General features: G+C 37.7%; 1 protein-coding gene across 50 annotated transcripts in view; it reads right to left on the reverse strand.

Annotated features, from left to right (window-relative positions):
• Positions 1 to 1,431: 1,431 nt before the first annotated feature.
• The window catches only part of sorbs2a (sorbin and SH3 domain containing 2a), a 140,342-nt gene continuing 125,454 nt past the window's right edge, over positions 1,432 to 16,319 (reverse strand). For 45 of the 50 annotated variants that reach the window (XM_073949859.1, XM_073949830.1, XM_073949946.1 and 42 more), the window contains 3 exons: positions 9,481 to 9,518; positions 9,293 to 9,399; positions 1,432 to 7,790 (listed from right to left, as the gene is read on the reverse strand). In XM_073949859.1, coding sequence (XP_073805960.1) covers positions 7,729 to 7,790; positions 9,293 to 9,399; positions 9,481 to 9,518 — 207 coding nt within the window. In that variant the 3' untranslated portion in view covers positions 1,432 to 7,728. Of the gene's footprint in view, positions 7,791 to 9,292; positions 9,400 to 9,480; positions 9,519 to 12,165; positions 12,961 to 14,514; positions 15,334 to 16,319 lie in introns of all 50 variants that reach the window. The other 5 variants (XM_073949754.1, XM_073949747.1, XM_073949744.1 and 2 more) reach the window with 1 other exon arrangement.

The following is a 16,319-nucleotide window of genomic DNA, read 5'->3' on the forward strand; positions in this document are numbered from 1 at the left end:
ATTGCTATTTAGTCACTTTTATAGTTTAGGTGAATTGCGGTGTAGACTTAACTTTGAATAAATCTTTTTTTTTTTTTGAACAATGAAACAAACTTGAAAATTCTAAAGTTTGAATTAACTTTAGCTTCTGACATTTATAATACTACAAAGAGATACATTTCATCAAAGAATACTGAAAAAAAAAACAAATAAACTTGCTTTTAACAAAAATATTATTGAGCTATATGAAAAAAATGCTGTTTATTTACTCACCCTGCAGACCATCCAAGATGTACAGATGTTTTCCTTCATTAGAACGATAAAGAAGATTTTTAGCTGAAATGTGGTCCTTGGTGATTCAAAAAAAAAAAAAGTAAAAAAAAAAAAAAAAAAATATATATATATATATATATATATATATATATATATATATATATATATATATATATATATATATCTGTATATATATAAATAGCTGTAAATATATATGTTTTTGATTTCCTGAATAGATCCGAATGAATTACTACAAATGACCTTAATGTATTATCAGAATTCACATTTATTAATTTTTTTTTGAGGATGGTAATTATTGACTTTGACTTACTTTTAAAAGTAATTTCAACAAGGACCAGTTTCCAAAAAATAAAATTGCCTGAAGAAGATTGGACTAACAGTAGCATATTTAGGGTTAACATCTTTTTAAATAAATCTCTGTTTAGCATTTTTTTTAACCTAAAATGGTCATGAAATACTGAAAGTAAATATAATAATGACAAACCCACAGTGTTGAAATATTAGAACTGGAGGCGATGGATAAACATAGGAGCTCAAATAACTGAGCAGAAATTTATTAGATTAAGAAAAAAAGAAAAGAGAGACAAAAGGAGAGAAAGAGAAAGAAATGGGAGAAAGCTTTACTTGATGGAGAGTAGTGTTAGATCCTTAGTTAATTATGAACACACATATACACACACATACTTGTTTTGGAGGTTTGTGAGGACTCTCTATTGGCATAATGTGTTTTTTACTTTTTAAAACATGGCAAATTTTGAATTTGAAAAGATCCTGTTAAGTATGATTTTTTCATGTCTTCATAAACTACACCAAGGTCTAAGGTCAAATCCATCTCATTATACAGTTTGTGTCCTCATAAAGCACCAAAACCAGCACCCCCCAACAACACTATATGATGATAAAACATCATCATATCCTCTGTCTTGAGTAGAGGAGTTTGTGGCTGTATCAAAGGCAAATAGTGACTCCAGTTAGACTAGAGAGTGCATCACTATCCATCCTGTGCTGAAGAAAGTATTTTAATATACCCAGACAACATTCTTTGCCAATTTTTTTGCATACATTTTAATTTTTTGCACCAAAGACATTTAGTGTGTATAAATTTGGCACATGGGATGAATCATAAAGGACTACAAAACAAATAAAAGAAACCATAAGTGAGAAATCAAGAACTTTATAACGTGAGTATAAAGTGAAACCCATGTATATTACAATACAAAAAGAACATATAAAGTTTCAGCAAACACAGCCATGAAGCTGGAAAATGCAAAAAAAAGTGTGTTTAAACATTTAAAGCTGAAGTGTGTCACTTCTACTCAGAGCTGAACTCAAATATCACAATCACAATTCAAACATCCCAGTGACTTTTCTTTTCTTTCTAAATGCCATCAGTCTGGCTTTTTATTAAACATGTAAATCAAAGTGGGCATTCAGGTCTATGTGTGAACAGTTAATAGATGGCTTCACAAAAGTCCTCTCATGATACCTGATTTACAAAACTTTAAATGGGATAAAAGTTGTGATTTAAACACTGATGTCTAAAGTAGTGATTCAAATAAATTAAATATCCATTTAAAAAATGTCCCGACTGCTCAAATAAGACTATCAATTGCATGTTACTGTTAAAGATTCTTTAAGCACTCAAATAAAAGCCTAAAAGCCTTTGAATCATTAATTTAAACATAAGAAAACAAAACAAAAACATTTTAAGTTTCTTTTGGTTCCCTATTGAGAACATTGTGAGAATCGTGAGCTCTATTTAAAGAAATAAAATCGGCTTATTATGAGTATGCAGCTCTTTATGTGGATCAAATGTAATTACAATTCTTTCTGTACAGGTTTCCAAAATACTTCACATCTACCACTGGGCAACCAAACACCTCCACTCCAAATGCAAACCATCATGTGTACAAATTAACATGGGACCATCCTGGACCCTTTTCACAATTTCTGGGATTCTTGATCAGAAACTAGAAATAGACATAATTTTATGAGTTCCCGTTTGATTTTGTAGCAAGAGAAAAAAAATAGATCTTGATTACAGCAAGTTACAAAAGTCCTTAGAGGCTATGCGGTATTATATTTTTCTTTCTCGTTTTCTCATTCTCAACATATCAAGTTGTTTTCTTGTTATAATGACTTCATTTTTTTGTGATCTTGGCACATCAATAGTTGTTTTCTTGTTATAACAACTTAATTTTCTGGTCATTTTGACATAACAAAAGTTGTTTTCTTCAGTTTATGACTTATTTTTCTGCTTATTTGGCATAAGAGGATGTCCTAGATGCTGTAGATATTTCATATTGCGGTCTCTTTAAAACAAGGTTTCATTAGTTAATGTATTTACTAACATGAACTAATTATGGAAAACACTTGTACAGCATTTATTAATCTTAGTTCAGTATTTACTAATGCATTATTAAAATCCTAAGTCATGCTTGTTAACATTAGCTAATGCATTGTGAGTTACCATGAACTAACAATGAACAACTGTATTTTCATGTTAACTAACATGAACAAGTACTGGAACAAATGTGTTGTTTATTATTTTTTCATGTTAGTAAATGCTTTAACTAACATTAACTTATACAACCTTGTTGTAAAGTGTTAGCCATATTGCCTTATTTAAAGGGATTCACTTTTTCATGTAATTATAAACAACTATAGTTGTCTAACTGCCATAGGTTCATTAAAGCAAAAGCAGGATCTTCATTATTCTTCATTACCTAATTCCTACATGTAACAACTTATTTTGCACCATCTAAAACCCAAGCTCTAAAATGGTATAAACAGTTAAGGGAATTCATTCAGTACCTTTATTAATCTGGGGTTGCCACAGCTGATTGAACCGCCAACTTATCCAGCAGTTTTACACAGCAAATGCTCTTCGGGCTGCAACCCATCACTGGGAAACATCCATACACTCATTCACACACACATATGCTACAGACAGTTTAGTTTACCTAATTCACCTAATTCATGTCTCCGGACTGTGTAGTAAACCAGAGCACCCGGAGGAAACCCACACAAACACAGGAAGAACATGCCAACTGACCCAGCCGTGGCTCAAACCAGTGACCTTCTTGCTGTCGGGCTACCCACTGTGCCACTGTGAAGCCCCAGTTTAGGAAATATTGTTGTAAATAATGAAATAGAATCATATACAAAAGGGGTTCCCAAACTTTTCAACCCTGCGACCCAAAAAATAACAATGCCAGTGACTCACGACCACCAATATGGTTCACACACACCAATATCCTCAAGTCTATTCTTTGTTTATTTTTGAAGAACGCCACTCAGAGATAATCCGCCATGTTTAGTCGTTGCCTGTAATTCATTTTAATGTATACGCGTGCCGTAAAGGTGTCAGAAAGTTTACCCTGGTGCCAAGAAATCAATCTGCTGCATCTGACCCTATGCTGTCTTGAATCTAACATATTGAGACCCCAGGGGTCACAATCAAATAGGAAAAAAACATGCGTTGCTTTATAACTAATATACTTTATATAACTAATACTATATTTTTTATCTTCTGTATAATATAGACAAAATATGCTTATTCTAAGCATATAACCCTCAAAAATTAAGTCAGAATAACGGGAAAACAACATTTAATACGTTGTGATCACAAAAAAAAACTACTTTTAGTTATGTTGAGATCACGATAAAACTAGTAAGAAAAAATATTTGAGTGCATGGCCTTTCAGAACGTCCATAGCAAGTTGATAAGAGGAGAGAAAGAGACTTCAGTTAGTCATGCCAAGGTAAAATAACACAAATAATAGCGTTATTACATTAAATACCTTGCATTACTTTTAATGCTAATGATGACTGTGAAAACGCATCAGGAAAGTCTGTGAAAAGGGTCAGCTGGATGAATCTACTTACAATTGGTTTACCTATGCATATCACGCTACAAAATGATGCAATATTTCATGAAATCATATGAACACACTTCAACTTTAAAGAAAACAAAAATAAGAGAACTAATAAATGCTTAAGGTGCTTTAAGATTGCTTTACTGCCTGTGAACTTCAGACATACTTTTTCATACACTGAATAAACATACTCGTAAAAGCTGATGCAACACAAGCTATATGTTTTCAGATGAGAACACAACAAGTGATACACTTAGTGCAGAAAATACTGATGTACAAATCCTTCAAAAACTAAACATGAATTTTTAAATGTCGGACAAGCTTATAAACAACATTCATCAAAGACCAACAACCCCCCTCCCCCCCTCTCTCTCTATTGCGCTATACAATGCAATTTTTAAAAGAGTGCATCTCATGTGAAACGTGGCAGATAAATTACATAATTCAAATGTTATACCAGAATGCTCAAAAGGAAAATTGCAAGATGAACCCTTTCAGATAAATTAGTTGAACAAATAAAAAGTGAAACATTTTAGCAGGCTCTCCTTGATATTGTAACATTTGTTGCCATTCATTTCTAATGCAGTTTTACAGATTGTTACTGTGTAAAAATCTGGTTTACAATTCTAAAACAGCCTATTCATAAAAGTCTCAAGTAAACATTATAAAAACAAGTTCAATAATCAAATACTTTATACCAAATCCCATAAAAGCATTTTCTTTTTTCAGAATTTCAATGCACTTTCATTTTAAAGACAACTTATACAAATACCCAATGCACTGATAATTATATGGACATTATCCTATATTAAAGATTGCCACTTAAACAACAGCAAAAATCCTTCATATTTCATAAGTCTGTATGGCAAAAGTATGTTTCCTATACACTTAAATGTTCCTATTACCTTTTTATTTTGGCCACAAAAACGGGGAATGAGCAACATCATAAATTGTCCATTAAATCACTTTTAGATCATTTTAAACGAAACTATTCATCACCTTTTATAACCAGTGGTCTCTATTGCTATTAACTTTGCATGTTAAATACACACACACACACACACACACACACACACACACACACACTTGTACACAGCAAAATCCTCTGAGCAAAATTGACTCAATTCACAGTGCATTTGGTCCCTCGCTAAATTGAGTAAAAGTTACTCAGCAGCAGAGTTAAAGGTAATGAAACAGTAAAGGGACTAATTAAGCAATGATGATGAACACCTGCTGCTAATAAGCAGAAACAGAAGAGAACACACAAAACTACATCAACCTTCAGTCACAGCCTAAAGGCCCGTTCACACTTTGTGATTTTTTTTTTTATAATCCTGAACAATTGTAGCATGTCAGACTGCAAGAACATGGCTCTCTTGTCACATTATAAGATCTTAGCTGTCATAAACTCAGACTGAAAGACAATGAATACGCACCAAACACGAATGGAAATGCCCTCGGAGTTTGACGCCATCCACCCATGACACTTTCACTATACTGCGTTCTGAAATGATTCCAAACAGCAAACATAAACAATCTGTAGCTTAAACCAGGAAGAAAAAAACTGTTTTGACATTTCCCCATGGATGTTTGAATTGTCGCATGGATTGCTTCATCAAATGAGGAGCTCCTATTGGTTCTTGGATTGACGCTCATCACAGCTGTTGTCACAAAGCAGGAAAGTGTCTGAAATCTTCTGACACTGCCAGAACTTCATCGGAGAAAAAATCTGATCGAAAAGGGCAATAAGCGGCTGCTAGCGAACATGTCAAACTAACGATCAAAGACCACTTATTTTAGTCTAGGATTTCAGGAATCTTTTAGGATTTCCCAAGTTTGTCTTAGATTAAAAAATTGTGGCTGAAATCTCAGTGTAAGCAGGGCTTAAGATGAAATAAACTGAAATAAAACACTTTGAATCTTTCAAAAACTCAACAGAGGATCATTAAGCAACTACACAAACAGCAGCTTTACTTATTACCAACTTGTTTGGCCTTATTTCTACCAGACTCTACAAAATTCCATATAGTGATATTAATGAGAATTACCTGACTAAGTATACCTTTATCAAGTTATAAACTGCACTGAACATCTGAAAAACTCAAAACACAGACATAAATTAAAGCTGCACCCGGTGGTCTTAGGATGACAGAGAATAGTGAACAATAATAATTTAAGCTGATAAATATTTTAAAAATCAGAGAAAATCACTGATCTATGCCAAACTTCCTTCTGTCAGCAGGTGGCGGTATGACTGTAACTCAATATTGGTATGTAGATGTCTTTAGGAGTGAAATCTTATCAAACCTGGGAATTTTCAGGCAGATCTGACATTGTATGGCTGAGTTAAGGCTGATTTATATTTCTGCGTCAAGCACACGTGTATGCTCTGGCGCAGCCTATGCGTGGAAGCATAGCCCTCATTGTGGCCGTCGGCGACGCTGGCCCACAACTCTTAAAAAATGTGTAACTACACATCGCAGCGACGTGAGGTACAAGTTTGATGAAGCGAGTGTTTACAAGTGTGGAGTCTCGTGAAGGAGCTCCAGATAGAAACTGTTGTTTTGTGTTTACCTGTGAATAAAGTTGTTGCACGTATGTCGATTCCTGTCTTAAAATAAGTGGGTTTGAGCCACTTGTATAGTAAGGTAGTGTTCAGAAAAAAACAAAACACCAGTGAAAAAACTCGACACAGAGGAACATAAACACCTACTGCCAGCTAGTGTTTAGGAAGTGTTATTGCAGAGCAACAGAAACAGCGTGCAGAAGTATAAATACATGGCTACGCACGTTTTTTCACTCACGTTTTTTAATGTGCAATTATCCTGTTTAATCCCACCCCTTGTACGACACAAACTCAAGTGTGTCCGCAGCTTCACTATTACTCAATTTAGAGAGGGACAAAATACACTATGAACTCAGTAAATTTTACTCAGAGGATTTTGCTGTGTATATATGGTTTATGAGGACTATCATAGGCGTATTGTACTTTATACTGCAAAAATGCTTATTATATGTTTTTTGGTGGCAAATTTTGAATATTAAAATACGCAAGTATAATTTTTAGTTTTTAAAATTACAAGAACACAAGGCATCCCTTGTAATCCACCTTAATAGACTACAGTAGGTCATAACCATGTCATTATACAATATAGTGTCCTCATAAACAATATAAAAAAGTACACACACACACACACACACACATTCAGTTCAACATTGATGCCTGAGTTTTGTCTCTCAGATCGTACTGATCTACTGACCTTACTCAATATCGTGTCTGAATCCTCATCGTGCTAATTCCTGGAAAATAACAAAACATTGGAAAAACATTGCTGTGTGTGCTATCGTCAGAAAAGCAGGTGAAAGAACGGCGAGGAGACTGCGTGGTGGCACGAAAAAAAAAGTGCTCAGTGAAGTAACTTCCGTGGTTCGTCTGTGCAGAAATGGCAGAGCTAAAACTGTAGTGTCTGTGAACACTCTCGCACGCAAAGACACACTTTCTCAAAGGTGAGGCGCCTCGTTGGCCCTACACAGTAGGCACTGGAGTGGCCATAGTTGTGCCATTATTTCCTCTTTGTTAAAGCGGCTTAACATAGTTTCCTGGGAACGTTCCAAATAACCTGGTTCTCCGAGACGTACCTAAAAACAAGCACAGTGCATCAGCAATACAATACAACAGCTTTCATGAAATCCCTCACTCACAGAAAAGTCACAGTGTGTGTCAAATAGAAAAAAATGACATATGAAACAAATGAACAACAAGCTAAACTGAATACAACCAATGATGTAATTTAATCAGAGATAGGTGAGAGACATAATCAGTAACCATAGCGAAAAATGTAAACATACTTAGAAATCTACTATCACTGGCCACTGTATTAGGTACACCTTAATAGTATTGAGTTGGACCCCCTTTTGCCTTCAGAACTGCTTTAATCCATGGCATAGATTCAACAAGGCTCTGTTGGATTACGATCTGGTGACTGTGGAGGCCATTTGAGCATCTTGGTCAAGAAACCAGTTTGAGATGATTCGCACTTTATTACATGGCGCGCTATTCCGCTGGAAGTAGTCAGCAGAAGATGAGTACACTGTGGTCATAAAGGGATGGACGTGGTCAGCAACAATACTCAGGTAGGCTGTGGCTTTGACACAATGGTACTAATAATTGGTACTTAATTGGTACTAATGACCCCAAAGTGTGCCAAGAAAATATCCCCCACACCATTACACCCCCACCAGCAGCCTGAAACATTGATACAAGGCAGTATGGATCCATGCTTTCATGTTGCTGATACCAAATTCTGACCCTACCATCTTAATGTCGCAGCAGAAATCGAGACTCATCAGACCAGGCAACGTTTTTCCAATTATCTATTGTCTAATTTTGGTGAGCCTGTTCTTAGCTGACAGGAGTGGCACCTAGTGTGGTCTTCCGCTGCTGTAGCCCTCCCACCTCAGGGTTGGATGTGTTGTGCATTCAGAGATGCTCTTCTGCATACTTCGGTTGTAACGAGTGGCTATTTGAGCTACTGTCGCCTTTCTATTAGCTCGAACCAGTCTGGCCATTCTTCTCTGACCTATGGCATCAACAAGGCATTTGCGGTCAGAGATCTGCCGGTCACTGGATATTTTCTCTTTTTCAGACCATTTTCTGTAAACCCTAGAAATCGTTGTGAATGAATATCCCAGCAGAACAGCAGTTTCAGAAATACTCAGACCAGCCCGTCTGGCACAAACAACACCACTTTCAAAGCCACTTAAATCCCATTTCTTCCCCCGATTTGAATTGGAGCAGATCGTCTTAACCATGTCTACATGCCTAAATGCATTGAGTTGAGTTAGAAATTTGCATTAACGGGTAGTTGGACAGGTGTTCCTAATAATGTGGCCAGTGAGTGTATATACATATAGTTTAAATTATAATTTTAAAGTGCACAATAAAGGCTTAACTAGATTATTGAGGTTAACAAGGAAAGGTAGGTTAATTCATTGTCAAAAAGTCATTCAACAACAAATTTCACAGGAGGGCCGACAATTTTGTCTTCACAATGTAGAATAGTCTATATTAACAAATCACAAACCCTTGAAAATTGCATACCACCTATAAAGGCACTGTATTATCTTTATAAAAGACTTACCAACAAACCAGCCATCGTCACATCTCTCGACAACATCAACAACATCCCCTTCCTTCAGCTCCAGCTCATCCTCATTACGAGGCACATAGTTATACACAGCTTGGAAGCTATATTAAACATTTAATAACATTTTAGTAATAGAACATCATTAGTGAATAGTCAAAATTAAAGTGCTAAAAAATACTTACGGGTCACCACCTGCATGCTGAGAATCCTGCATCATTTTCTGAAAGAAAGAAAAAAACTGTATAATATACATGTAGCACTTTAATGCATCAGAACATCATGCTAAATCCAGGCACAGGATGTCATTCTGTGAGTCTTCATCATCATCATCACAGAGCTTAGAGACAACCTGTTGTTACAATACACACAAAAGGGAAATTCACCCAGTTTGAGATCACAGAACTGTAAAAAAGGATTAGGCTTTATTTTCCAGTCTGCAATGCTGCTAGTGTCACAGCACACTCCATCCTACCCTTCGTGCTCTACTGGGTGATAAACAGGGAGAAAAACAGCGCCTCCTTGTGGAAATTGGGCTACGAGGTGGCTTACCCTCAACCACCACTTCCTGCCTATAAACTGTCTGCAAGAATCAAATGCAAAGCAGCCAATCAGCAGTTTCATACAAAATCCATCTCCGAGTTATTCACAACCTCATTCTCCGTCATAAAATCACTGCTCATGTTATTTCCAATTTAAGTACGGTTAAGCTTTAGTAGTCATTACAGAATCTTTAGTATTGTTACTAAGTTATCTTAAGTACCATTTAGCTTGCAAGTAAGAGACATATTGTAGACATACATGCACAAACACACTCATCCTACTTTCAGTATTGCCATATTTAGAATAAAGGACAAAGGAAAATAAGGACAGTTCAGCTGGTTGTATTGTGTCAATAATTTCCCCATCAAAAGTATGCAAGTTGCCAGTTCAAATTCTGCTGGCATCAAAACAAGCAGATCCAGAGGGCTTACATTGGTGCCATGACCCAGATGAGAGTTCCATCCTTATTATTATTATTGTGAAGTTATTATAATATTTTGAATCCCACTTAAAATAATGGGAGCAGAACCAGAGGGGCTACGCTGGTATATTTGATGGGAGCTAGGTTCAGGGAAGTAAGTGTAATACAGGCCATAAAGTAACAGCTGTTTACATAAACCCCTTTTGCTTTAAGAAAGATACTAGCGACAGTCACTAGAGGCTGTGGTCTTAGCAATTGTTAGCACACTGGGAATAATAGTTTGAATAATGCTTAATGTAATGCGAGGTGAACTAGAATGGTTAAATTGGTGCCGTGACCCAGATAGGGGTGAGTGCAACAGGTGCAAGAGCTGTAAAGTAAACCTAATTCCTCTCACCTCTGTGTTCTAGTAACAGACACAAGATGCTGTGGTCTTTAGCATCTTTGAAAGTGCATCTACCTCTTATGCCAGACACTTCTTCAAATCAGAACTGGGCGAGTATGTCAAAGCAGGAGTCTATTACTGTCAAAGATCATAGTATACACAAGACATGTCACATGTATAGTTTTGAATGGGGAAACGTGTGATGATTAATATGGCGAATGAAGCCCCGCCTACAAGTACAGGAGCCCATCTTCAATCGCTAAAGATTGACAAAGAAGCTCAGACCAGACATGTGCCTTTATGACAGTTTGGTGGTCAACAAACGCACTGGAATCTCAGTGAATACTTGCTTCACAGACATAAGAAAAAAAATATCCAGAAAAAGCTTAAAATTGGTGCTTTTAAATAAACATGAACTGAGTGCACTTAAAAACAATAAATTATTATTTTTTTGTTGGTTTTGTAATCTGTATGAAAAGAACGTGAGGTACAGTCCGTCCTGTCATTCACACATCACATTTATTCACAATTACTCAAACACCCACAAATTTGTAAACAAAGAGTCAATTTTATTTCTGGAGGAGATTCACCATTAAGGCCAAGTTGTAAATTACTTTAGAAGAGCAGCGCGATCATAATGTGTAGAACGACCATGAGGTTGGTGTCGTGATCTTGTTCCTTGTGGGCATGTACATTTGCTCGAGCAACCTGAAAATATGCAGATTTTGATTGATTCGAACATTTAGAAACAAAACTTATGAGACATTTGATGGGTAATTTCATTGGTGGTTCCAAATATGTAATGTAATCGTAAGCTTGGCAAACCGTTTTGGAGAATTTGATGTTTCCCCATTAAGACAGAATGCCGAGCATACAGAGAGAGAGGCTTTTCAAAGATGGTCGCTGAGTGAAATGACCTGCCTTAAGCCTGGTTTATACTTCTGTGTCGAGTGATCGGTGTGACCCACGGTGCATGTAAAGTGCTTAGCCATGCATGTATCCTTGTAGGTTTTTATGTTCCGCTGTATTGAGTTTCTTCGCTAGTGTTTTTTCGGGAATCGGCGGGTGTGCAACAACTTTAATCATAAGGTAAACACAAAAAAACAGTTTCCATCTGAAGCTCCCTCATGGGACTCCACACTTGTAAACACTCGCTGGTTCACGCGGGTCTCACCTCCGCCCACTATTCCTGCCAACATTGCCTTTTTTCCGGGAGTCTCCCGTATTTCAGACCCATCTCCTGTTTTGTTTTTTCTCCTAGAAAACTCCCAGAATTTTACAACCCCCCCAGTCCTCAGCATTCGTATCGCAGACCCAGTGCAAAGTACAGACATCTAAACATTCCCACCACTCCGCAACTTTAAAGGAACTTTGTTACTGTTTAATGAGGTTATTCTATAGGTAATCAACATACACCAATGCACATGTACCATACATGCACCACACGTCACCCGTGTTTACTTTAAGTTAATGAATATATGCATATCTACAAAAAGATTAAATATTGTTCATTTTTTTTACCTTAATCTTAGGAGATTGGGGCTGTGAACGAGGGGAGAGAGGACAAACAGGGGAAGATGATGGAGGGGTGGATGTAGAGGAGACCACAGGAACAGAGGAGGGAGGAGGAGAGGAAAGAAGAGGAAGAGATTTAGGGGCAGAGGGTGGAGCTATGTCTGAAGAAGATGGAGGAGGAGAGGGAGAAGAGGGTGGGGAGGCTGGAATAGTTGGTAGAAGAGGCTTGCAAGATGAATAAAGAGGAGGATGTAATGAAGGAAAAGGAGATGATGGAAGGATTTGAAGAGGAGATGAGCAAGTAGAGTTAATAGGAGCAGAAGGAGAACAGAAAAGCTGAGGAGGAACAGAAGAAATAATAGCTTGTGGAGAGAAAGGAGGAGGATATGGTGATGATGTGTTGTGAGGATTAGAAGGCAAAGAAGAGGATGAAGGAGGAGGAATATTGAGTGCCATTGAAGGAGGTGGAGGAAGAGGGATTGGGGAGTAGGGAGGAGAAGAAGGAGGGGAAGGAAGAGGAGTATAGAGAGATAATGGAGGGGGAGGAGACTCTGAAGGGGAAGAAATAACTGAGGTTGCGAGGTTAGAGGAGAAATAGGGCACCAATTCAAAAGATGAAGCCAGATGAATTGGAGGAGAACATGGTGAATGTTTGGCAGCAGACAGCGGAGTGCACTGAACAGCAAGTGGAGATGATTCAGTGTTTGTAGAAGAAAAGCCAGTGGAAGATTGAGGAAGGGAGGAATCAGAGGTGGGGGAAGAAGACATGGGGAAAGATGGAGTGACGGAGGAGGAGTCGGCCTGGCAAAGAGAAGAACAGAGCTGAAATATTGTTCTGCTACTGAGGTTCACTACCCTTTACAACTTTTTACCAGATTTTTAAAATTACACAAGAACTAGTGTAATGAAGACTACTTAAAGGGGCCATATCAATGTAAATTATTGCCCATAATCTTTGTAAATGGAGATGCTGTAGGCTAAAGCAATAAGTCTCAAGAAGCTGTAGTTTACAGTGAATTTAAAACAGTTAAGGGCTGTTTAGTAGGACTAACTCTTTTACTCAGTAAAGATAGTGGAATGATTGCCAAGCAACAGTCATAGGTGAATGATTATAAAGTATTTTATAACCTTTAACTAATCAAAATAAAGGAACAGAACTACTTGTTTTAAGTAAAGTTTATTTATAAACTAATTTTGAGAGTATCACATGCTTATGATCGCCCACGTCTGGACCCGCATTAGCTTTCGATCGATTCACCAATCAGATGATTCCTAACTCACTATAAATAACCAGAGATTTTTATCTCAGTATCTTCGTCTTGAAGAATCCCCCACACCGCAGCAGCCCAGTGATTAGCACTGTTGCCTCACAGCAAGAATATCTCTGGTTAAAGTCCTTACTAAACCGGTCAGCATTTCTGTGTGAAGTTTGCTCGTTCTCCTCGGGCTCCTTGGGTTCTCCGGATACCTCCCGCAGTTCAAAAAACACGCAACCTAAGTAAATTGAACATACCAAACCAGCATCATTGTCAAGCTCTTAGCAAGTCATATATCTCTCCTCAGCATCCCTACATCTGTCATTAGTCAGAAATAAGTCTGTGGAGTTCATCGAAATCACCCTGATCTCAAATTCCCCGCTCACCTTGCCAACGGGAGGAAGCCCAGGACTCAAGGATCTTATAAGCTCAGGGATCTCTCTTGGGAGAGCATGCCAAACAAGCTTATAACGAATCATCAGCTAAGTGTGAACTCTTTAAATATATTTTAAGGTTCAGAAATCCTACTATAAAATTATCAATGTTTGCATGTATATGCCTTTCAATATTTGTTTTTTGGCACAACCGTTTATTTCTGAATAATAGGAAAAGCCGTGGCTTATTTTGTGCCTGAATAATTTGTGCACCTCTGAAATCTGATCCGGCACCTCATTTTACTGATCCCCTTCCTCACACATACCCCTGCCCCGCCCCACTCCCCCACCTTTTCCTTTCCGTCCGCGACACCTTTCCCCTTCTCTGGTAACATGCCAGATCCGTTACCCTGATCTGTTCGGGGACCACGCAGTTTACAATTTAAGCACTGGAAAAAAGCAAAATAAGGCTCTGCTAAGCCTTCGGATCAATACTTTTACAATGCTACCGGAAATCATTATTATTATCTTTCTAGTTTAAAATGTGCCTTTGATGTGCTATCAACATAGCCAGTCAAGTTAAGAAACACTAAGTAATACTACATTGATAGTAGGTATGGCCCCTCTAATTTAGTCAATTAACATGCAAAAAATTTATGTAAATTTTGCAAAAAAAATTTTGGGTTTTGGGGACTAACATGCTTTTGTCACACTGCAAGTACTACCTCTTCCTTTAACCCTGAAGTGCAGATTTTTTCATCATCCTCTTGTATGTACAACTCAGGAAGATCCTCCCATTGTAACGTGGCTGGACTGTGGAACTCTGTTTTCTCATTCCAAATAACTGACAACAACTCCTCAGCCTTTTTCTCATAGTTATCGTGCTGTTTTTCTAGTTTTTGTTCTAATTTGCTGCTTGGCTTGATGGGCAGTGGCTCAGCAGGTAATACTTCTTGATTAGCTATGTTTTTCGACCGAATGGCCAATTTGAACTCGAGTTCATTATATAGTTGATTTTTAAGAAACATTGACATAAGCTCACCATATGGATCAGGTTCGCTTATTAGGCTAGATGGGTCACTGTTTTGCTTCAAGGTTTGCTCCTTTACATTCAGTTCTTCTATGAACTGTTTACCATCGTGACCCATCTCTTGTTCATGATCTCTGATCTGTTTCATAGGTAAACTGAAAGACTGTGCTACATCTATTGCTGTTAGTTTATCTCTGTAGAGAAGTTCATCGGAGTAACAGGGACTGTTTAAGGACTCTGAAGTGATTGGTCCTTGGCTGAGAAAAAAAGGGGAGCATTTTGGAGAAAGGTTTTGTGTTGGGTGGAACCTTCGCACAGGTGGAGTAGGGGATTGTGGGCCTGTGTAGTGCAGGTCACTGGGTAAAGGAGGAGGTGTGGGTGGCAAAGGACTGCCACAGGAAGATGCATAAGTGGTGGAGACACCCAATGTGAGTGACAGCCATTCGCTAGTGACTGATTGAAGGTGTGTCCTAGTGGCAGATTCAAGGCACAGCAGATGGGAGACTTTATCATGCTTGAGCAAAGAAAAACAAAACAGGAAGACCAGTTTGTCGATGTAAATAAAGTATTAAGGACAGAATTTTTACACTGTAATCATCATTCTAATCCTTGCTTTGAACCCTGGGTAAAGAAACCATTCCCACATGATCCACAGCAGGCTAAACACCCCTTTTGTGATGCATTGTGGTGTACAGCGTGAGACACAAATGATGTCTCAAGAACAGCATGTGCATATTGTGTATTCAACCTAATTATGGTAATCATGCTTATTTACAAGCACATCCACACTGATTTTTTTTATTTTTTTTTCATTTAGTTTGCCCCACCCATTGATTCATATATAGAGAAATAGAGTTTGAATAGAGAAAAACCCAACAACAATGAACTACTTAAGTAACAATAGAAGCCATGCTGAGTGTTTAGAGGGGAAAATAAATGATACCTAGGAATGTAGTTTAAACTCATTTACAGATATTTTTATCTCTCTGACGCTAGACAAGTATGATTCTTTCTAGTGTGCATCTGTCCGGTGGCTTTGTTTGTGCAAGCTAGAGGTCTGCATTCCCGCAGGACCCGACCAGAGGCGCGGGAATAAATTTCCGAATAACGGTAACTGGTGTAATTTAGGACGGGAGCGGGCGGTCTAACAATATCGCTCCTGATTCCCAAGCGAGAGAGCACGCGTATGTATGTGTGCGAATGATAGAGCGTGATGCTGTGTTTAGCTTGTTTGTTGCTGTGTTTGTGTGTGTGTGTGTGTGTGCGTGTGAATGAGAGAGAGTGTGATGCTGTCTGTGTGTGTCACTTGCTTGGTGCTTATGGGTGTGTGTGTTTATTCAGACAGCTTGTTATAGGCTGTGTGGAATTTGTATAGCTGGGTGGTTTTCGGTTTTGTTCTCCCCCCCAGAAAACGGGGGCAGAAAACAACAACAACAACGACAACCAATCAGATATCTTACTTTGTGTTTTAGAGTGAAAAAGAGATTATTGTATTACTAA

This window comes from Danio rerio, chromosome 1 (assembly GCF_049306965.1).
Source record: "Danio rerio strain Tuebingen ecotype United States chromosome 1, GRCz12tu, whole genome shotgun sequence".
NCBI lineage: Eukaryota > Metazoa > Chordata > Actinopteri > Cypriniformes > Danionidae > Danio > Danio rerio.